Source organism: Tympanuchus pallidicinctus, unplaced genomic scaffold (assembly GCF_026119805.1).
Source record: "Tympanuchus pallidicinctus isolate F22 unplaced genomic scaffold, pur_lepc_1.0 scaffold5, whole genome shotgun sequence".
Taxonomy (NCBI): domain Eukaryota; kingdom Metazoa; phylum Chordata; class Aves; order Galliformes; family Phasianidae; genus Tympanuchus; species Tympanuchus pallidicinctus.
Window position 1 is genome coordinate 38452251 of NW_026294769.1, and position 22877 is coordinate 38475127.

At 35.9% G+C, this 22877-nt stretch overlaps 1 protein-coding gene across 2 annotated transcripts in view; it reads left to right on the forward strand.

The window, feature by feature from the left end:
- LOC128090691 (lipoxygenase homology domain-containing protein 1-like) overlaps positions 1-22877 on the forward strand; it is a 214046-nt gene that overhangs the window by 98783 nt on the left and 92386 nt on the right. For both annotated transcript variants that reach the window (XM_052703161.1, XM_052703162.1), the window contains exons 25-28: positions 842-900; positions 1237-1281; positions 4353-4516; positions 15758-15983. In XM_052703161.1, the coding sequence (XP_052559121.1) occupies positions 842-900; positions 1237-1281; positions 4353-4516; positions 15758-15983 (494 nt within the window). The remainder of the gene's footprint in view (positions 1-841; positions 901-1236; positions 1282-4352; positions 4517-15757; positions 15984-22877) is intronic.

Consider the following 22877-nt stretch of genomic DNA (forward strand, 5'->3'; position numbering starts at 1 on the left):
ATACAAGCTTTGTATCTTCTTTATAGTCTACTGAGGCTCTTTTGGCCCTGAGGCTCCAACTTTGGAGTGAATTATACAGCTCTTCTGCGTTCTGGGGGCAGCTCTTTTTTCCTCTTGGCCTCTCTACGCTCATTCTCTTCAGCTTATGCTGGATTGCAGAGAGCCTTCATAGGAGACTCAATGATTTTGGTTGTTCTTGGAGAGTCTGTGGGAGTTGACCCAGTAAATAAAACCCAGCAGCCCAGAAGCTTAATGAATATATTTTCGTTCTATAGAAATTGAAGGTTTTGTTTGTTTCTTTGTTTATGAAGCAGGAGGGAACTACAAGAGGTTAGTAACATATTCTGAATAGAAAGTTTTCACAATAATCTAATCAAAATAATAGCCTAGTGTAACCCAGCTAAGAGGCCTGCATAATATTTACCTTCATCCAGTCTTCAGACTCATCTGTCAGTCTTCAGCTGTTAGGGAGAACGAGGAAGCACAGAATTTGATTCCATCTCTGTTTTTAAGAACGAGCTTTGAACTTAAGAAATGGTGAAATAGATACACACAAATTATAAATGGCGCTTAGTCTGGAGAACTGAAATATTTTTCTGCTCCTTTTTAACTATACAAATAATTATGGTTGTGCCACATGAATCTCTTAAGGGACACGGGTATATTTCATTCATATGCAGCTCTTACATTTGCAAAAATACAATTTCAATTGTTGAGTCAAACCCTTAATTCCCTCTTTAACATCTATCAAATAAAATACTAACATTTTTGTATTTACTGTCAAATATATTTGTTATGAAAATGAGATGCCAGTAACACAATTATATTGTCTCTGGTGTAGGTGGCTTCCTTTTATGTCCCAAGGTGTAATTCATTCAGAAATGGAGCTGTACCCTCAAGGTAAGTTTTCAGTTTTTATTCTATGGAAGTGTGATCAATAAGTAAGTTGTACTGAAGAACTTTAGGCTGAATTTATACATCAAATATTAGGGTTAACCATTTTGCTGTTTCTTTTTGGTATTTCTAGAAGAATACAGTTGGTATTTATGTTGCATGATGGGTGTAAGTATTATTTGAGGATGTAGTGAGTGAAGGATTGAGATGGAAAATTCTCTCATATTGGCATGAAGATTAGAATCACAAAATGTCCTTTTCATCTTTTCTTTCAAGTCTTTTATTTAATGTTGAAGGATAGACCCTTTACCAACTGCATTTTTGTTGGTTTTTTTTTGGCAGAATTTCAAACAACTCAACAGCTGAAAAGGCAAGAAGCAGCTAATGGTAAATGCTCTAGTCTGGCTTTAATGTAGAGTATTTGTTTCAGAACTAACTGCTTTATGTGTTTCTTGCTGTTTTTATTTATTTTAAAACATTAATTACAGTAGTTTGTTTGAATATTTTGGTAAACTCTGAACTTCATATCTTAATTTAAACAATAAATCACTTTGTTTTTCTTTTCCTTGATATTTTTCTTTCCAATGATGTTAATTTTCTCTCTGTTCTCTTGAAAACTTTTTTTTTTTTTAATTTCTGCTCCTTTATTTAAAACTTGAAAGATAATTTATTTTTCACTCTCCCAGGCTATACATAGGTTTCACTGTTGGCTTTAGATTTTCTGATTTTTACCAGGGATTTCATATTTGTTAAGCTTGATTTTTCTGTCAACCTGACTTCCTTGCAACCAGTGCAGATTACATTACGAATCTTAATAACACATAACATTTTCTCACTTGTGAGAAGTACTGCAGGTTGAATGACAATTTAGAAGCTGTCAGAAGGAATTTTAAATATATTTATTCATAATTTATTATATCAATCAAGATATTTGGAGAGACCAAATAATTTGTTTTAAATAGCATCTCCATGGAAAGTCATTTAACTATAAAGTCTGTTAACAATTACTTTACAAATTGTATTCAAATTCTATTCTTCTTTAAACCTTTTTCTTTGAAGGAAAAATATCTTTTCTCTAGTTCCTTTCCATGCCTCTTTCAGAAGGTGTTCATTTTTAATCTGTTCATCAATCTTTTTCTTACCTGATTTGCCTGCCTCACTTCTGCAAGGTCCGCACCTACAGGTCTGCCTGTACACAGTTAAATGAGTCTCCTTAGTGCTTCCTTAATTTACAAGTCTCTGATTTGTTTCTTTTAAGTTTTACTTCTATGATGTATGTTAAAATCTGTAACAGGCAAAGACTGCTCTGTAAAACTAATGAAGGATGATAATGAGATTGAATAAAATAAATATTTATTCAATTGGCTTCTCTCCAGTGGAGATGGGCTTGGACTTGCAACAGATATTTTGATCACAGCACTGCCATCCTGACTTACTGAGAAAAATGTGTTTGTCTGGTCCAGAAGACTTGGGCAACTTTGTCATTAATAAAACTTTTCCACTGTCAAAACACACCTGTTTTATAGAAACATTTGTTGCAAATGTCCTCAGTCTGGGGTGGGTAGCCAAAAATGCACCAAATAGCCTTGTATTTGGATGTATGGGGCACTTCCTCAGTTATGAAACTCCAGAAAGGAGACTGAAAGAGAAGACTGTGAGAACTGGAGGAGCGCATAATCTGTAATTTTGTTCATTTTTTTTTCTTGTTTGTTAAATCAAATTATGATTATATGATTTTTATCCTTTTTCCTTTTTCTAATTTATTTTATTTTATTTTTTCCCTAAAACAAAATTGTTTTCCAGGTTGTAGAACTTTCTAGTTATTTCATTGTATTTTTCAATATAAGGAACTTGGAGAGGCTAACAGAATAGAAAAGGCCATTAAAAAATTTGAAGTACAACAAACTAAAAAGTGAACAGGTCCAAAACAATATTCATTTTGTCTCCTTTAAAATTATCATTTATTTCTGAATGAATTTTGAATTTTTCATTGGACTGGAGGAGTAGAGGGTCATATTTTACCCTCTATGCTTCATACATGTTCTTCATAAATGTGTATATTGAGTTGTCCTTATGTTCCAGCCACATGTTCCGAAGTCACTTTATTTTTAAGAGATTGATATTCTAGTGTTTGAAAACAGTAGAGACTGACTTTTCTGGTAAGTGCACTCTTGAAAGGGGTAAGGAGCCTTCTACTTTATGTTATTTGTTTCTACCTCCTGTACATACAGGTTGTCTACTCTTCTATTTGATGTTGATCTCTTTGTATCCTGGTACTTATATCCTGGTTATTTTGTTAAAACAATAGATCTGTAGAAAAAGTCATGAAGATGTAAATTATCTATAGGCACAGAAGGAATAGAGTTTGTTACATGCAGGAGACTGACAGCTTTCAGTGGAAATTGGATGGTTCATTTCCTTTATGAGTATCTAAAAATTTTCCATCGCTTTTCAGGATGAGGTTTTGGCCAGACCTCAAAAATTTGGAAAACAGATGAAAGTTGATTGCTTCAGATCAATCTTCATGAGGCAAATTGCTAACAGATAATGGGGTTTGCCCAAGATAAATACTCCTGTCAGTCAGCAGATTTAATTCATGCAGGTTTTACCAGTTGTCTTTTTATTAATAAAAACTGCGGTGTAGATTGTGGCATTTCTTTGTAAGATGACTGTGTGTTTGTATTTCATTTGTTGTTTGCCTTACACAGTATTAATTCAAGTAACCAAGTGGAACTTGTTTCACACAGACAACAGCTGAAATCAAAAGAGGTGTGGAGATCATCCAGCTCCTGCTTTTCAAACACAGAAAAGCTTTTTCCAATAATGAAAGATTCTATTTAAAAGTAGCTTTAAATTAAGCTCCTTTCAGATATTTACATAACTTGTGTGTGTCTTTGGGGGCAAAGAAGCAATTTCAATATCAGAAAAGCTTTATATAAAAGTATTTTTTAGAGTCCTCTAGTTTCAGAATCTCCAAAGAATCTTCAGTTCTCCAAAATCGTTTATTTCATGCCAGTCTCAATGTCTTGGCTCAGTCCAAGAAAACAGAGCTCTATATGTGACGCGTACATAAAATGAAAAGGAATTGTATGCAGATTATTTTGATAGGTTTTCTTTTTGCATTTCTTGTTTATATATTTTTGTCATAAACCAAATTCCGGAAGACGAGTTTTATTCTGTGGCAGGGGTGCTGCTAGAAATCTTGCCAGTCACTGTGTTTGTATTTCTAGTTTTAAAGGCTGAGGTAGTTGGCAACGTACTAAGGTTGCACACCTTATCGAAGTTTGAGTGATGCAGAATTTATCCAGCTTTCCATTGCTACTCCCAGCCCTGTAACTTTTTAGATATATATTAGTTATAGCTCCTGAGCTAAAATATTACTTTATGTAATCTGAATAACTTGCTAGATATCAGTTACAGTTACAGATGTGTTTTGATTTTACTTTTCCACTTTGCAGAAGGAGACTGGAAGATTACTGTAGTCACTGGGGATTTTGAAACAGCTGGCACAACAGCAACTGTATGCCTTTACGTTTATGGAGAAAACAAAGCTTCTGGCCCTATTATTTTGGGATCTGGGAAACACCAGCTGTTTAATCCCAACAGTGAAGATATATTTAAGGTACAGTATGGTTTTTACATAGACACTGGAGAATTCAAAACATGCAAAACAGCTCTCCTCAAAACTGGATAATAACGATAACCGAAGGGACTCGAAGCAATATGTATATAAAAGGATCATTTAGCATTTCTAAGAGAGTGGTGGGCTTTTATGATAGTAAGATTTGAATCAGTAAATGTATTCAAAACTGCTTCAAGCGGACACACGTCTCTTAGAATGTTTAATACTTGCATCTGCTTGATGTGCTACTTTTAATAAAACACTTCATTTGCAGAGACAGAAAGTATACTTGCTTGTTCTTTGCACTGAAAGAGTAAGATAGTCCTAGTTATTGATTGTATTGTATATCAGCTCTTGGAAGCCTTCAATGTTGTAAATTCCTCCATGAGATTCTTCTGGTTTCCACCCACATACTGTCATGAGAACCTTCTGTTGGATCAGATAAGAAGGAAGGAGAGGATGGATAGGCATTAGAATCAAGTCATAATTGATTGGCTAACTCAAGAGATTTAGAGTACAGATGTCCTACTTCTGAAAGAAAAATTAAAGGGTTGCAACTCTGTGAGAGATGCTTCAGAAATGTGAAATTTTCTAGGGATTTTCTGATTTCCTAATAGTTCCTCCAGTATTTCCTTATGACCCTGTCTCCTGCACTTGTTAAATCTGTAATATGTTATTTAGATTGAAATAATGTATGCGTAATAAACAGACGGAGATTCACTGACAGATGTGACAATAATGTTTTCAGATCTTTTTTATTTTTGTTTGTGAGTTTGAAGTGTAACTTCAAACTGGCAGAGGGAAGTTAAAGGTGGCCTCTCCCTTACATTTATTTAAGTTGTTGATGACTTGGTTAAAGTTTCCAGGTAACGATGGGTTAAGAATATCTGATATCAAAACAGGGAAGCGTAATCAGTGTACATCTGCCCTTCTGAGTAATATTGCAGTCAGAGGCTTTTCTTATGAAATCTATCTTCCCATATTCTTCTTGGAAGTATTTGGTATGATGAAGCACATGCCAAATACATTTGAGAAACTGTCTTTCATTATCATTCTGCAGAAGATTAGGGAAACAGTTAGCAGTGAGTGGGGAGAAACCAAACACATGACATCTAATGCCAGGAAGAGGCACAGCAGGTGCTTGAACTCTCCTTCTCCTGGATCCTGTGTCTACAGCACAGCTATTTCTCAGTGTAGGGATTTCTGTCTCAGAGAAGGAAAACCACTGCTTATTGTGAAGCAAGTGCCTGCCTTTCTGACATTACCCTCAAAGCACCCATTGGAGCAGATATATTTTTAGCCCTAGTGAAGAGATGATCCTATACGTTTCACATTCACGTTAGGAATCAGCTTCATACATAAGATACTGTCACAGTATTTGTGGAGATGACATCTCTCCTGTTTCTGTTTCCATCATAACTCCTCCCTCCTCCTGCAGAAAGGCTGAGCAGAGAGGATAGTAAAAAAATATTTCTGCTTGATGCTCCATGCCTTCTGCTGCTTCACTGATGATTTGCTGCTCCGAATGCAGTTCTAGATAGCAGACAAAACTTCACTGGAAAAATCTTAACAAATAATCAATAATAGCAGTTGCACAGGAAGAACAGTTAACAACATAGCCATTGGATTTCCTAGAAGTAAGTCATGAATATGCAGTAATCTAAAAAATCATGAGAAAAGAATTGTTAAAATTTGAGTAAATCCAAGTGTGTTCCTCTATATACTCCTGAGATTGTGTTACTCATCAAGAACCTGATTTTCATGTTGCTTGCATTACTGTGTAAATAAAATGTAACTTGATTAGGTTTGCTTATCTCTGATTGTTGTTTAAGTTATCCTAAAAACTGCTTCACCTTCAGTGTAATATATATATATATATCATATATAGTGTCCGTATATATATATATAAACACTATCACCTGTAGAGATTCCTTTATGATTGTAGCATGCAACCTTTGCTGAAGGTAATTTAAATGGGGAGAGTTCTTGTTTCCAATCGGAGCCCTAGATTCTAGGTTCCCTCAAGATAGTTCCATGTAAACTGCCCTATATTTGTTCTTGTGGCTTAGGGATTTTCCAAACAGATGGGAAAGTCACAGATGAGCAATATGGAGTGGGGAAAGAAAAGGAATTTAAATTTGATGGGTTTTCCCTTCTGCTCAATAGCCGTTCCTGCATGTTGAAAGAATCTACTTCTAAGCTAAGATTTTCTGCTTCTGTTACTTTTGAGGCGTAATTTTTAGGGAATAATTTTTCTGTTGAGAGTCATTTCTCTTCCAACAGAGGGACATCAATCTACTATAAGTTGTAGCATCCATCAGAACTGTGTTTCCAGTGCGTTTTTCAGTATTTTAAAAATACTGATTTTGGCAGTATGTTAAGTTGCTCTGGTCACTGAAGCTTTAATTATACTGTAAATTACATTTTCCAGAGCTGCGCATTCTGCGTCATCATTCTTTGAAGCACGGTGAATTATCTTTTATGATTACACACTCAGTTTGATAAAGAAATATTTTTTCCATGTTTTAAGGTTAATGTGTGGTTATGCCACACATTCCCTTCTTTGTCCCAAAGAGAACTAAGCAGAAGCTTGTAAGCCCATTATCTTCCAAAAAGTCAGCTTGCAGTGTCTCAATTTTTATTACTTCCATAGAGAAGAATTCCCTACCTTTGGGTACAAGTTCAGCACTTCTAGTAAAAATGAAGTCAGTAAAAACATGGCTGGTTCAGTACCTTTGCTTTCAAACTAGTGTATGCTAGCCTTGCTGAGAGTGGCAGGACTTTGGTCCTCCTTAACAAGGATCTTCCCATGCTTTGATATGAGCCATTTACTTTGCTATCTTCTTTGCTATCTCTTTAGAGCAGTGGTGGTCCTGTTCTTACTAACAAATTCCCAAATTTGTCTTAAATGGCACTGTAATAAGCTATTGAGAGATCTGGATTTTTCCAAAGAAATCTTAAAAATCTTCACTTTGTTATAATTTACAGTCAGTGGCTATCTTTTAAAACACTGAACAACCGTTTTCCTTAAGTTTGTGACACGCATGATACTGCAGGAGGATTGGACATAGAAATCTATCACAGGAATGGATTGTACTGCATGAGTATACTTCTGTAGGCTATGAAGCTGCCTCATTGACAGTTAAAAATAGTTAGTTTCTTCATTTTTTTTAATGAGCTACCCTTTCAACACTGACATAGTTTATTTACTCTGTTAGAGAAAAAATGACAGAGAATAATATAGGTAGATGAAAAGCAGGACTCATACTAATACTTGCAGAGACACCCTACTCATTAAATTTAATAAATACAGTGTTCCTGTGTTGAGGTTGCTACAAGTATTATTACCAGTCACATGTGCCTTATTCATAACAGATTGTTCTTTTCAAGATACTTATACTGCATAGCATCACACGATGTTTTTCCTTTTGGTTTCCTCCAGTTTTGATTAAAAATTATTACTTGTTTTAAATAGCCTGTACAGTAATAACCAACATTCCTTCCTTTAGAATCAGCCTTACAGTTTGCAAAGATCTGTTCCAGTGCATGTCTTTCATTCATTCCTGTACCCTAATCGTTATTCACTGTTTCATCAATCAGAAGGGAGATGTTTAAAGTAAAATAAGAAGCGCAGAGAAAACCAAATATTATAAAATAGGTTGAAGCAAATCCATTTTCATGCTTTTCTTCCCGTTTTTGAAATTAAAGAGACTGCAAAGAGCTCAGTGAGAATTGTTCTTAAATGGGAAGATAGTAAAAGTGACTGCAGGCACTAATATGGCTATTTGGTCTCTTAACCATGGGGCTGCCAGTGCCTAGAATTTAGGCATAGCTTGCATGCTGCTCTGGCCATCATTTGGTCCCAAAGCAGTTGAATAAAACTTGAAGAAACCCAGGTTTCAGTAAGATATGCTTAAGGCACATAAAAGAGACATATTATTGGCTTTAATTCCACTTGGAGCTATTCATCTCTCTACTAAATCTATATGATAACATGAACCTTGTTCCTTACTGAGATAAAAGGGAGAAGTATCTCTATCAGCTACATGCTGTGTACAAAGCAAAATTTATCTGGTTCCAAGAAAACAACAAAGAAGGATTTTAAAGAGCTCACAGACAACATAGGAGAAAAACAAAATTCAACTCATCTTCAGGAAATGAAAGTGAGTTAACATGATGTTGCTTCCTCATTAATTCTGCAGTAAGGGGTACTACCATATGGTGTACGTGTGTATATATGTATATATGCACCATATATAATATGTGGTACCCCTTACTATATAAATATATTTATATATATATATATATGTAAGTATATATACTATACACTTTCTCTCTCTCTCTCTCTCTGTGAATATATATTATCCCCTTTTGAGGTGTTTTTGTGAGAGAACTTTGTCATGTTAGTCAATTTCAGGTTAAATCTTTCATCCATATACCTATAAAATTTCCTTTTTGTACCTCTGGACAGTAGAAGATGAAAACATGTCAAAAAACTCTGTGTTTTGAGTGTCTTCTCTCTCTCTCATGTTACACTGCCTACTTAGCTTCCCTTGTCGGCTTCAGGCAGTTGTATATGAGATTTTGTGACATTGTTGTCCTTAGCTAAGGGTCTCCCTGTTAAGATCTCCCCCCATTTTCCCTGGTCAGTTTTATCTTAACTCATCCATGTTTCTGCCTTTCTTTCCCATGAGCCATTTTCTAGTCTATTCAAATTTTAATGTCTCCTATTATCTCTGTATCTGAACATTTTTCAGACATGAATATATGACTAATGTTCATGCATACTCTTACAAATATTTTTTTTGTTTGAACTTGGCATGACTTTATAGAAGAGGATATACGCTTTTAAAAGTGCAGCGCATACGGTAGACAAAGTGAGATCAATGTATCTTGCATTAGAACAAAATAAGGTAAAGTTTATGATGGCCTATGCTTGATATGACTAGTTCCTTGACAGCCTTTTCATTATTTTGTGTCCTCTGAAAATGAATAACGGCGTGCATTATAGGGATTTTTCAGTACTAGGGTTGTCATATCTGGTTCTAACCTTGGAGGTAATGATGTCAGTCAGGTGATGACCACTGCACTGAGTACTGCTGAATTGCAGAGTAAAGGTTAAGAAGTCCAACAGTCCAGTTCAAGGGAGGATTAGCTGGAGTAGTATTTTGTTTCAATTTTTAATATTTCACAAGATGGAGATATTTCTACAAGCTGTCTGGATAATCTGTTCCAGTATTTGACCACTTGTACATTTTTTTCACCACATGTTTAAGTTAAATTTTATTGTATTTCTACACTTAAATTGTCATTTCAACTTGTGCCCATTGCCTCTTGTCCTGATTATGACTGAGAAGATCTTGGCTCTGTCTTCTTTGTAATTTCCTTTCTGGTATTTAATTTCTGGTATCTAAAGAGGAGCTAAAAGAAAGAAGGTTACAGACTCTGTATCAGTATTTGTAGTGATAGGACAAAGGGAAATGGTTTCAAACTAAAAGAGGGTAGATTTAGGTTGGATATAAGGAAAAAGTCTTTTGCAGTGAGGGTAGTTAGACACTGGAAAGGATTGCCCAGAGATGTGGTGGAAGCCCTGTCCCTAGTGACTTTCAAGGCCAGGCTGGATCAGGCTCTTAGCAACCTGGTGTAAGCTGTAAGTGTCCCTGTTCGTATTAGGGGAGTTGGACCAGGAGATCTTTAAAGGTCCCTTCCAGCTTTAAGGATTCTATTCTATGATTTATAGACATTGATGAGAGCACTGTTCTCCAGGCGGAACAGCCCCAGCCTTCCTCATAGAAGAGATGCTTCAGTCCCTTTGACATCTTCGTGTCCTTTCACTGGATTCTTCAGTTGTAGTGTGAGGCCCAGAATTGGATGTAGCACTCAGATTTGTGTAGACAGGGATAAGTAGATGGGAAGGACCACCTAATTTGTCCTGCTAGCTATGCTCTTCCTTCTGAGCAGGAGGCTGTTGGCCTTCTTTACAACAGGATTAAAAAATCCTTTACTCTCTAGGAATGGAATGCAGAAAGCTCAAGTTCGACATACTCACAGTAACCTATAGTGTTGAGTGGATACTGCATCCATCTGTTAAAGGTAATATTCAGATCTGAGTGATAAATATTGCTGTAAATCCATCAAGGAATGACACATATATTGCTGAGGTCAGTTCATGGTCTATCTGGTTGTTACAGAATCAACAGTCAGAAGGAGAGTAAATGAGAAATCCAGTCCTAGTCTGAGGTTTTGGATTGAAGTGACTACTCTGGTGTATGTAGCTTTTATTAAATGAATGCGAATGCATCTTCGACTGTTAGAAGCACTGTTTTGTGCACATCACTGTTCTTTCTTCAGCTGCATCGGCTCTTCATGCATAAGGTGCTCTTGTCTAACCACATCATTGTTCTTTTGGCATGAACCTTCATAGTGAAGGCTAAGTAGAGCTTGAGTTTATTTACATGGCGAGACCTTGCTTGAGCTTTTTTATAGACAATGCTGGGTTATATTTCAGTTCACACCATTTGATAGGCAATGTTTTGATTCTCATTTTGGAAAGCTTCACATCCAGTGAAACATACTTGGACTAACCTGGAAAAGTGCCATCCTCTCAGAGAAACCTCAGCTATGTAAATAGCTACATTCTCCTAATGAGGGGATTTTGTGCTTGTTTTGAAGAACTGACACCTTGATGTTGTAAATGCATGGAGCAGGCATAACTAACAACACTGACAAAGAAAAGATTTTTTTTTCCACAACTTTAATGTAATTATTTAGTCCTACTCCTTAGATGTCAATACACACTTTTTTTTTTTTTTTTTTTTTTTTTTTTTTTAGGAAGACAATTACGTTTGTATTCAGGCAGCAGTGATGTATTCTGATTCTCGAGTTCATTGACAAGTTCAATGACCATGATTCTTGAATAGGTTAAATTCAGACAGCCAGAAATTTCAAAAACCATGCATCGAGCATGGATACCTTGTTGGTAGATCAGTTATGATATTTTTGGAAACACCAGCTGCATCCTCGCAGAGTAAAAATGTTTCCTACTTTCAAAGATTTCTCTGTTATATACAGATGATGTAGGAGTTACACAAAAAAGTCAATGATTTCTCTTTATTTTAGGAATCCAAATGCTGCACGTGACTTTTCAGAAATTCTGTTGATGAGATTGCCTTACATGAAATTATTAATTGTCTGTCAAGCATAGCCTTTAGCAATTGTGTTAGACACTGGGATTTTGGGGTTGCTGCTCCTAAAGTACTGATTTATCCAAATCATTTTCATACTAGCCTGAGTTTATTTTAAAGAGTTTGCAGAATACAGTCTGCACAACAGCAATACAGTGACTTTTCTCCTACCATGTAAAAGAGAAATAAAGTCATTACGTATATTCTTTCTGCCATTACACTGAAGTTTCTTTCCACTCAGTGTTCTCTTGTTAAGATATCACTTCGCATTTCACTTAGATAAACATCTCAAGTACTTGAAAATAGGTCATACTGACTTCACTCAAAATATCATACTCATTCTAGATGCTAAAAAATCTGTTTGCTTAGCTAATTTATAAGCAAACTCTGGTTTTTCCATCCTCTCTAGAATGAACTTCCTAGTAAATCTAGATTTTCATTTGTGCTTAAGGGCAAACTATAAAATGAGCTTTGCTCAGCCTCAATTTCAAAAAGTAAGGCTGAGTTTTCTAAGGCACATTTAAAAAAAAAAAAATAAAAGTTACTATTTCCTTTAGAAAGAAGAGAGTTTTCTCCTTAAGCTTGTACAAAAAATAAGTAACATTAATAAGCAAAGCATGCAATTGTATTGATTAGCAGTGTAAATTTGACTAACTCCATGTAAACACTGAATATATGGGTGTGACTTATCTACCTTTATTTAAAAATGAGGTACTTTTAAATATGGTCTGCAGTTTTCTCAATATTGTGTGGTATCGATACTATGAAAAATAAGTGTGATAGTGATGGATAGGGCAATCTTTTTTATGGTGAAGAAAAGTCCTACAAAAAGAGTAGAATTACTGCTATCGCTGTATTCACAAAGATATTATTATGGATATTAAGTGATGGAATGAAAGATATTTATGAGATCGAACTGTTCATTTCCTTTAGAGCTCATCACAGAATTTAGCACAAATCAGTTAATACAGCAGGAGGGGTTTCACAGTCAGTCAACAAGTGAACTGTAAAAGATGTCATCCCTGGAGGAGCTCAAAGCCGGGTTGAATGGGATAGTCTGGCCCACTGGCAGGGGGTTGGACATAGATGATATTTAATGTCCCTTCTGACCCAAGCCATTCTTTGATTTTATGATTTAGTCAATATTGGAAATAAAGGAACAACCTCTATGATATGGTACTTGTTTTGGAAGAAGAGTAACTTTACCATGTTATAAGAGTATTTCAGTCTGCAGTTCACTGCAAGAACAAAATTGATGTACATATAATACTGTCCCAGGTAGTAAAAGGTAACTTGAAAGTAAGTCAGGAAAGTAAGTAAGTCTATCTTACCCCAAGATAATTTGTTCCCACTCTCAAATGTACAACAAAAGCTGAAAATGTTATTGACATCCTTGCCTTAATTTCCACCCAAGAATTAGCATGATTTCTTTTGGCCTGAGATCGCCCTTAATCAGTCAGAAACAGAAATATGAAACATATTTTCAGTTAGACAGTGTACTATATTTTAAATTAATTTGAAGAGACCATTCATTCACAAAAATGTGTCCTTATCTGTAACGGTTCTATGTCCTCCACAAGTTATAATTCCGAAAATTTTATAATTTGAGAATTTAAGAGAAAAGGATGCCTCATTCTTTTCCTTCCTGTAATCAAAACCAAGCACATATTTGGCTTGGCATTTTGGATGAATTCGCACTTAGCACATGGTCATAACTTCATTAATATTGTTACACTGTGTCCTCTTTCAGAGCAAGAATGCTACGGAGGGATAGGAATTACAGAAAAGATGCAAGTACAGGAATATTTAGAGATGTTAAACAGGAAGCCAGTTTTTCTGTAAACTCTATCAGTTTTGGTGGATTATTGTGTCAATTATCCAGTAAAAGGAAGTCCTTGCATAGTGATGAATGTTGTTTTGCTTTTCCCTCTCTTTATATTTCAAATTATCATTTTTTTTTCCTTTGGTCAATTGACACATCTGCTTATTTTTGTGAGCTTCCTTCTCTCCTGTTGTATCTGTGGTTTGTCAAATATCTACCACAACCCATCTTAGATTTCTCTCCAAAAAAAAAAAAAGTTTGTTTGTTAGCATAATAGGTTAAATAAAATTAATATAATTGAGGAAGATATGGCTTTATGGCTTCACTTCTCAGCTGACCCACAAAAAGCCCAATAAATATATATGCAAGATTTTTTTTTCATCACTGATGTTTCAGTTTGTTTCATACCTAGATGAGTGATTAGATGCTTCAGAAGGCAAAAGAAGCCATTTCAGAGTCATTGTAAGAACACTCTATGCAGAGATGCCTCTGACACTCCTCTTTCAGCAAGGGCTGTGCCAAAATTTCATCGTGAGCATGAGGTTTCAATTTTTCTTTTACTGAATTGCCCTATAAAACATCAAATAACCGTAAATGCCTCGGTATCAGGGGAATATCACTTTTGGTTTTTACCAATGCTACATTTCATTCAGTTTTCATTAAAGCAGAAAAGTTCTAATATACTGTTGCAAAGCAACCTTAGTAGTCACTTCCCCACTACAGGAGTCCCTGCTTTATGGCTATATGAGATGGTTATTGTGGCAAAGTAGCCTACATCTGGGTTACATTTATGTTTACTTTCAGAGAGTCTTCACCTGGTCTTATAACTTTGATGTCTTAGAAGCATGTTTTTAATGTGTATGTTTTCATTACAACAGTTACAATCATATGATCAGTTGTCACCTCTTTAACATACTTTTTTACTATAGGAAGACCTGCTACTTTATTCATAAGCATGACTCTATACTCATACTTCATAAGTATGACTTTATACCATTAGCACAGTTGTCTTGATGCTATCATACAAGCCTGAATTGTGCCAGGTTTGTTTCAGGGAAACAAGGAAATGTTGATCATCTAAGAATACAAGATTCTCTTTCGTGATGATTCTCGTGGGCAAGAAATGTCAGAGTGACATCTCTCTGTATCACTGCACAGGAAAACTTTTCAACAAGAGTGAATGAAATATGTCTCTAGTGTCCCAGTGTTCCCCAGCTCCACAGAGCTGAACCATATGAACCAAAGAGAAAACACTGACTTACAGTGTTGCTTTACAAAGACCATCAGAGGAAATTCTCATTCTCAGTCAGACATTAATATTGCCTCCCAGAGGTGAGCCAGAGGACTTTCAAACACAAAACTTACTTCATCATTTTTTATTACTGGGGCAATGCTAGTGTTTGTTATCTGCTTGTCCATTTGTGCTCTTCCTTTATCCACACTCTTCCCCGATGTTTTTAATGTCTAACAGTAGTAAATAAGTAAAATAAATATTTTTACAGTTTTTTTTTTAATTTTTATTTTCCCCTTTCCATGAGCTTTCAAAAACATCAATGAAATGAGAGCAGTTAACCTTACTTTTGTGCTTAGGTGCCTGCCATCAGCTCTGCTCAAAAAAATTTCTGCAGACCAACAGAAAGTAGTTCTTATTTCAGGGCTGCAGTGTTCAATGTGACATAGCCATGTTTTATTGTTCAAATTTGCTGCACTCTGGTGTCAGCACTTACAGAAACAGTTAACCCTGACACCAATACTCATAAACGTAGAAGGCAAAGGGAAAAGTGTGCCACAGCAAACTGATAAGTGGTAGGAATAGTTACTGGAGCTTTCCTCACAGTAATTCTGTGAACTGTAAAATATATCACTGCATGGAGCATTTACTGAAGGTACTTCTGTTTATTAAAATATTTGTATAGAATCAGAAGTTTTCATTACCATGCTACCAAAAGGATTCTGTCAAGAGATCTTAAAAGGAACTGAATTGTTTGAGCTCTTCTGTCACTTCAAATAGTACTGTAATCAAGTCAATTGAGTTACTCTTAGACTACTTCATATGCTTTTGCTTGATTGCTCTCACATTCATTGGGTATTAAAGCATCATTTTCTGAAGAACAGAACTCTAGTTATGTGTTAGTTGCATACTTAGTTTGCATGCCAGTCTAAAAAGGATTGTTAAAAGATAACAGGATTAATTTTTTAATTTAAATTTGTGATATTTTTTTTTACTTGTTACAGATTAATATCAGGGATCTTGGGCAGCTATATAAAATCCGCATTGGCCATGACAACGCTGGTAATGATCCCAGCTGGTACCTGGAGGAAATCAGACTTGAAAGAATGTCTCCTTTTTCTCAAGAAGAAATTTGTCTGCCCATAGAGTGCTGGCTTGCAGAAGACAAGGGTGAAGGTGATACATGGAGAGAAGTGGCAATAAGAAACTCTACAAAGGAAATTTTGCCATGTACGTACTCAGTATGTTAGATTACGTGTTCACTAGCCTCATTCTGTGAGTACATGACAGCTTTTCATATTTCTTCCAGGAAACATTGTTGAAAAGTTGACATAATCACGAAACAAACCTTTCCATTACAAGATGCTTTCTATTTTGAAAGAAGTGGAAAGCAGTCACCCTCCCCCACTCCTTCCCTTCTCACCATCGGAATATAGCCATGGCCAGGGTATTTTACTCCTCTTAGCATTCTTGGTGTGTTAAAGTGCTCCTAAATCACTGACAAATGCTTCTCTTTAGAGTAACTAGCCTATTTACATCTGGCAGGAAATTAAGTTGTACCAAGGTTTATAATATCATCTAGTATCACGGTCTTTTTAGTAAGCTCAATATCATCTTTTCTTGTTTTGCAAAATATATTCTTTACCAGGAATCAGTGATCTGAATCACCATATGCACATTTTCAAATCAAACTCAAGTCTCAGCCACTAACATAGAAATGATTGACTACAGAGTGGCACTTCTGTGACCTGAAAGTTTATCCACAACTTCATTGCACTCCGCTCTCTTCAAGCGAAGCAGTAAATAGCCCATCATATAAAGTTATTATTCAAATAGTCCTAGGATTCTATAGAGAAATAAGGAGCTAGTGTAATCATGGAGCATAATGTTTTGTATTGTTTTTATGGAATGCTTTTGAAATTAACAGAATGACAATGATACAGCTGGTAGAAAATACTGTCCAACAGTGGTAAGCCTTGCAGAGATAGGTGCTATCATTTAGGCAGACTGTTTTTGAAATTAAATAGTGACCATTGCAAGGATTCAGTGGCTCAGCATAAAAATGGATCACCATGTAGTTCATGAGGTAAAATCATTTCAGATGAAAATATCTAACAAGTGGAAAGTCTTTAGAGAATATAATTCTCTGATTAAGCAGTAAGGCTGGTGATGTTTGAATGTTTTCACGGGTTTTGAGGTCAAAGAAGGCTACTGATCTTTGTTAAAGATGCCAGAAGATACTGAGATACACATTACCAGCTCACCTTTCCCTTCTGCTCTTCTTTTTTTCTATTCTACAGAATATTTATTGACTTTAATAGGAAATTTGTGGAACCAAGAGTGACAGGATGAGCAGGGCCCTATGGTGTGTATACCACAATATATGCAGTTAATTACAGCAACATAAAAGCCTATGAAGCTCCAGCAGAAAAATAATGGAAAAGTCATGTTATATAAACCATTAGTTCAACATGAAAGGTGAAAAGTCAGGTCACTGCTGTTAAAGCCTAGGAATATTTTTAAAACAGCAAATTAATTTAGTCTTTCTAAACATTCACTTACTGCTTCTTTCATTGCTTTAGCAAAAATGTTAACTTCATTAAAATATTTGTCTCAAGATTGTATGCAAAGATGTATTAGAAAGGATTTAGAAATTTCTTGAAATTGTAAGTTTTACAAACTACTTATTGATTTCAGGCATATTTAAATTGAGTATCAATGTAAACTCAGCATGGCCTCCCAAGGATTTCCTATTTAGTTTCTAGAGAACAAGCAAATGAAATGCTATCCATCTGCATTTCCTATTTGAAAGCTAATTGCCTACAAGTACTGAGCAAACCACATCAAGTGTAGGGAACTGCTGAGTCACGGCCTGAACCTCTGATTGATCGCCTGAGGCGAGCCATGAGTCAGCCAGAGGAGCACAGCTGAAGGCAATTCTTCTGTGCTGCCGGAAGGGATGGAGCCAGGCTCCACCCCTCCTAGACCTATTTAAGAGCTGACTGCCAGTGAGGAAGGATCCTGTCTGGAGATCCCTCCTTCTGGTGTTTTGTGGTGAGCCCAGCACAAGGGTAAGCCTTCCATTTATTCTCTTTTGTTATCATAGTCCACTTCACATAACACTCTTGTTTATTTTGTGATTGTAACATCTTGATATCCATTGATTATACATCAAGTCATTTTCTCCAGCAGAACAAATGTTGTACTACTTATTGTTTAATGATCATCTGATATGATTTAGTAATTTATGTCCCGTATTTTCAAATCAATTTAGTATCTTCTAGTAGTAATACATTTACTTAACTATGGAAATCTTGTGCTAAAAATTTTAAATAAAGTTATAAATATAAGATAAATTAATATAAATTTAGCTCAGCTTTTTTTCTTCTAATTTTACTGTTTAACTTGTCAACTTACTCAACTTATTCCTTAGAAGAAAGTGTAATTTTTCCCTTATCCATCTTTTTTTTTTTTTTTTTTTTTGTCCACTTCAACCAACCAAACTCTACTACCTACCTTACAAAGTCCTAAAACTATGGAACTGATTTTCGATTTATTGTTTTTGTGCTTTTTTGTTTGTTTGTGTGGTTGGTTGTTTTTTCCCTAGCTTTTTTTCTTCAACTGATTTACTTCCAGATTCTGAGACCTTTTATTTAACTGACTGGAGCATGTTGTTGAACTAGGTGATCCTTGGAAGTCTACTGCATCATAATTCTTTTGATTATTTCTCCACCTAGTCTCACTTTTTCTAGCAGTTCCAGACATTGGTTTTTGGTTTACCAAACTAAGCAAAAATTGCTCAACAGTTTTCCAAGTTATTGGCATTGGAATTTGGTCATTATGTTCAGAACTTGGTAAACAGCTTAAATGTCCCTCTATGAAAATAAGCTGAAAGGTTTATATTGGATACTTTTGGCTTAGCTTTATAGCATCATGGCAACATAGCAGTGTTAGGGGAATCCCTGCATCCCCTATTTTGCCCCCACACCCAGCAGTCTCATCTTTTTCACCCAGAAAGATGCTCTGGCTCTGACTCATGGTCATGGGTTTCACACCTGGACACTGGGGCTGAGGCTGTCCTGGGACAGCCCTGAGAGAGGATCAGGCAAGGTGTCAATACGTCTGAGTCCTTAATACGAGTTCGCATCTGCACTTGTGCCCCCATGCTTGTGCAGATGGGCTGATGGCTTTTGTGATAGGCCTGGGAGAAGCCAGAGTAGGGTGCTGTTTGGGATCCAGCTGCCTGCACTCCTGTGTGTGTGCAGATGGCCCTTACATCCAACCTAACATGGAGAATTGATTGTCTCCAGATAGGGCTGAACTTTTGATGTTAGGGGATGCATGATACAAGACATTTTGACTTTCTTACTGTTTATGTGGCTATAAACTTCAAATGGGAATCTGCGTAGCTGATGGAATACTGTACTGATTTGAAAGAGAAAACAAGTATTGAGGCTTAGGCAGGAAAAATTCCAGCTTAGAAGATTTAGACTTATTTTCCACTAAGGAAAATATGCATGCAAATACAGAAAGAGGTCAGGATGTGCTGACTGCCTGAAATGGCGCAAAAGATGACCAAAGCAAATAGTAATGACTTGAGCGTTATCTCTATTAAATTTGTATCCATGTTTGATGATTCAGGAGGCACTGACTACTTATGTAAATAGCTAGGGTTCTCTTTCCTATTGTAAAACTGATTAGTAAATGTGCTTTTTTTGAAGTTGAAATGCTCTGAAGAATATTATCTTCTCTGTGCTCCTCAAGATGAAGATTGCTGGGGCTGTGAAATCCTGACAATAGTTCAGAAATTTTTTTCTGTTAGGTTCTTTTATCTGCATCACACAGCTTGCTAGCTTTCTTTTTCTTCTTTCTTTTTCTTCTTTCTTCTGAGTCAGCTGATCTTCTAGTGGTGGAAGCAAAATCTGGTGGTGGAAGAAAGATCTGATCATTGGTCTACTTGTGTAGTTTGAGAATCTGTGTCTGAAATATGGCTGTATATCTGTGGCTATTATTTGAGGCTGTGGCACTTCAGTATTACAGCTGACAGCTCACTGCAGACATTATCCCATGTGTGTCAACCCACTCTAGGGATGTGCTGTAAATGTTGTGCAAAAGCCTAGGACTGTGGCTGGGAGTGAGGCCAGAGATTCCAAACACCTTTTCCCCTTCTTCCTCCTGCTCAAAAGCAAGCAAAAGGAAAACACCACTGGCATATTTTCTCATCCCCAAAACTTGAGAATAGCTTACGTTCAAACAAAAAATTTCAATCTGCATTTCTCCTCCATTGGCATGAGGCAGCTTCTGAAAAGCCCCCTCATGGTTCTTACCGCTACAATGAATAGACAACAGCAGAACCTTTCCCTACATATATCTTATGTTTATATACCTAACTACTGAAGCTGAACATGGAAAGACCTTATTCACATGCAAGACTCTAGCTTGAATTTCCAGTGCTAGATCCTTAGAATAATAACATCTATTAAATCACTCAAAATTTTCCATATGTGGTTTTTACAATATTGCTCTAAATACCACGAGTAAATGAAAGCAGATATTAGAAACTCAGATTCTGTAATTGTAATTGAAATGTCTTCAGTTGATAGGGTTTTTGTAATTATAACTTCTCAAAAGGTCTATGCTTCACTTCTGGGGAAGACAGTACCTCTCAAACACTATCAGCCATTAAGAATTTGTACTGTTTTAAACTTAATGCTGCGCCAATCCACGTTTTACCCTCCTGTCATGGCAAAATGCCAAATATTATTACTGCAGATCAGGTGGCAAGTACTAAATGATAAAATTCTATGACAGAGCTTCAGTCTTTCTGTTTAATGAATCAAAGTAAAATGATAATTTAATTAAAGCAGGAATATCATAGGGAAGCAAAGAGCCCAGGCCGTTACCCTGTTGCATTGTCCTGACATATTGGATCACCATTCTTAGATAAGGACTGGATAGCAACAGTCCAACAATTTTAACGTTGTATAGCAATTACTGTCTCTCTGTGTTTTGTGCTCTTTGGCCAGTTTGTCTGTTTGTACTGGCAGACTGACAGGAGTGGATTCGTGCAGTGAAGCAGTACGTGTTAAAAACTCAGTGAGCTAAGAAACCAGAGGCCTCATCATGTGCTCTAAATGGGAAGCAAGTCTGGGCTCGTTCTGATTGCCAATTGGACATATTGCCAATTTCTGGCAAGATCATCTTCATTGTTTTCCTGGAATGTATCCTCTGGTTTAGTTTCATCCAAAAAGAATCTATTATTTTGCTCTAAAATCAGCAAGCAAGAAAACAAGAATTCCCTGGGCCTATCAGGAAATTCAGTTTCTTGACTCAAACTAATATTCACAACAGTGTCGTTGGGCTCAGCTGCCATATGGAGGAAACCTATTCAATGTATGAATAATGTGATAATTCTATATCTCTGAAATTCCTCTACTCTTAAATGGAACTTTAAATTAATGACTCCTTTGTTAAAATTACTGTGGAAAGAAATAACAGTAGGTCAGTAACATGTATTAAGTCAACATGAAAAGACAAATATTTCAGCCATGAAAGCTTTTCTGTTATTCTCACTGATAAATTCTTCTTCAACCTTAATATGATTATTATTTTCTCTTCTCAAAACATACCAAAATATTTATTTAGTCTCTAATGCAGAACAAATTTTGCTGCTTGTGACTGAATTCTGCATATCACTTCTTCAGAAGGAAATGAGAGATATATTCTGTGCTTACAGATTGGAGGTCAAACTAACTCTTGCCATTGGTGAATGATCAGAAATATACCTTATCCTATACACTGGAAACCTTGATTCAGGTGCCCAGAATTAGAAATCTGAAAAAAAAAAAAAAAAGGTTCTTTAATTTGTATTTTATTGGCTTCATATGCCCTTAGTTCACATTTACTTTATGACCATAGAAACAGAACTTCCTTTCTTTCTCACTTTTGTCCAGGCAGTTCATGTTCATGAAAATGTTATTGATAGAAGCCAGAAGCTGGAGTTGAGACATAACAAAACACTAGAAGTCTCAATATCTCAAACAGTAGCAGTAGTGTGTTTTTACAGACTAAGAGAATATAGATTTGAAATTTATACACTGACTGCTCAGTAACTCTTATACTCCTTTTGGTATTAAGCACCTATGCCATTTTTAAGCATAGTTCTATTGATTTGGTGTTTATCTTTTGTACCACCATTTAGAACTCACCACCTCCATCTGAAAACATTTTCTCTCCCTTCTTTCAACTTTTTCATCAATGCATCCATGTCTCAGAGTTTTCGGTTTGATTATTAAGCTTGTCTTACTCAACCATTTTAGGAACTTGTAAATCTCAATCTCTTACTGTCCAGAAGGTCACTTTATTTTATCAAACTTACTGCATTTTTCAGGATGTTTGTTCTATCACTCTGATATGCCCCACATTAGATAGAACTGCCTAAATGTGAGTCTATCAGGTTCCTTTGAATGCTGAAGTAATATTTCATGGCTTCTGTTCAATAGTTGTCTTTATATTATTCACCTTTTTATTTCTTTTTTTTTTTTTTTTTTCTGCCTATTTTATATCTTTTTTTTTCTACCTCTATTTTTTGCCATCTCAGTTTTCTGTTGATGTAGTTTCATTAAATCAGTAGAATATCGTGTAACGAAAATGCCGCTGCAGAGAAGACGATCAGGTCATAGAGCTGTAATTCTCAAAATTGTGTGATTGCTTTTTCTTACTGCTGTGAAGCATGTCTCTATTTCAGATGTTGTGACAGTGAGGGCCTTAGAGTAGATCAGTTTCTCAAAGGAAATGAAATCAGACACAGAGGCTGAACATACTTTCGAAGATTTTCTTGTTTTGCCATACACGCACAACAAATAATGAATAGAAAACTACAAACAAGCAAATTTCACATATGGTGAGTCTTGATATCTCAGCAGTGCATTCAGCTGATAGGTTTGTTCTCCAGTCTTGGTTGTATCTGTCTTAAGTGTTCATCAAACAGCTGCTATGCCTTGCCTTATCTGTTATATAGTGGCATATATTGTCGTTATATTTAAGCAATCCCTACTCAGTAGCCATTAACACTCTTTTGTAGCTATTCTGCAACACAGAGGAACTACTTGACAGTTTGGAGAA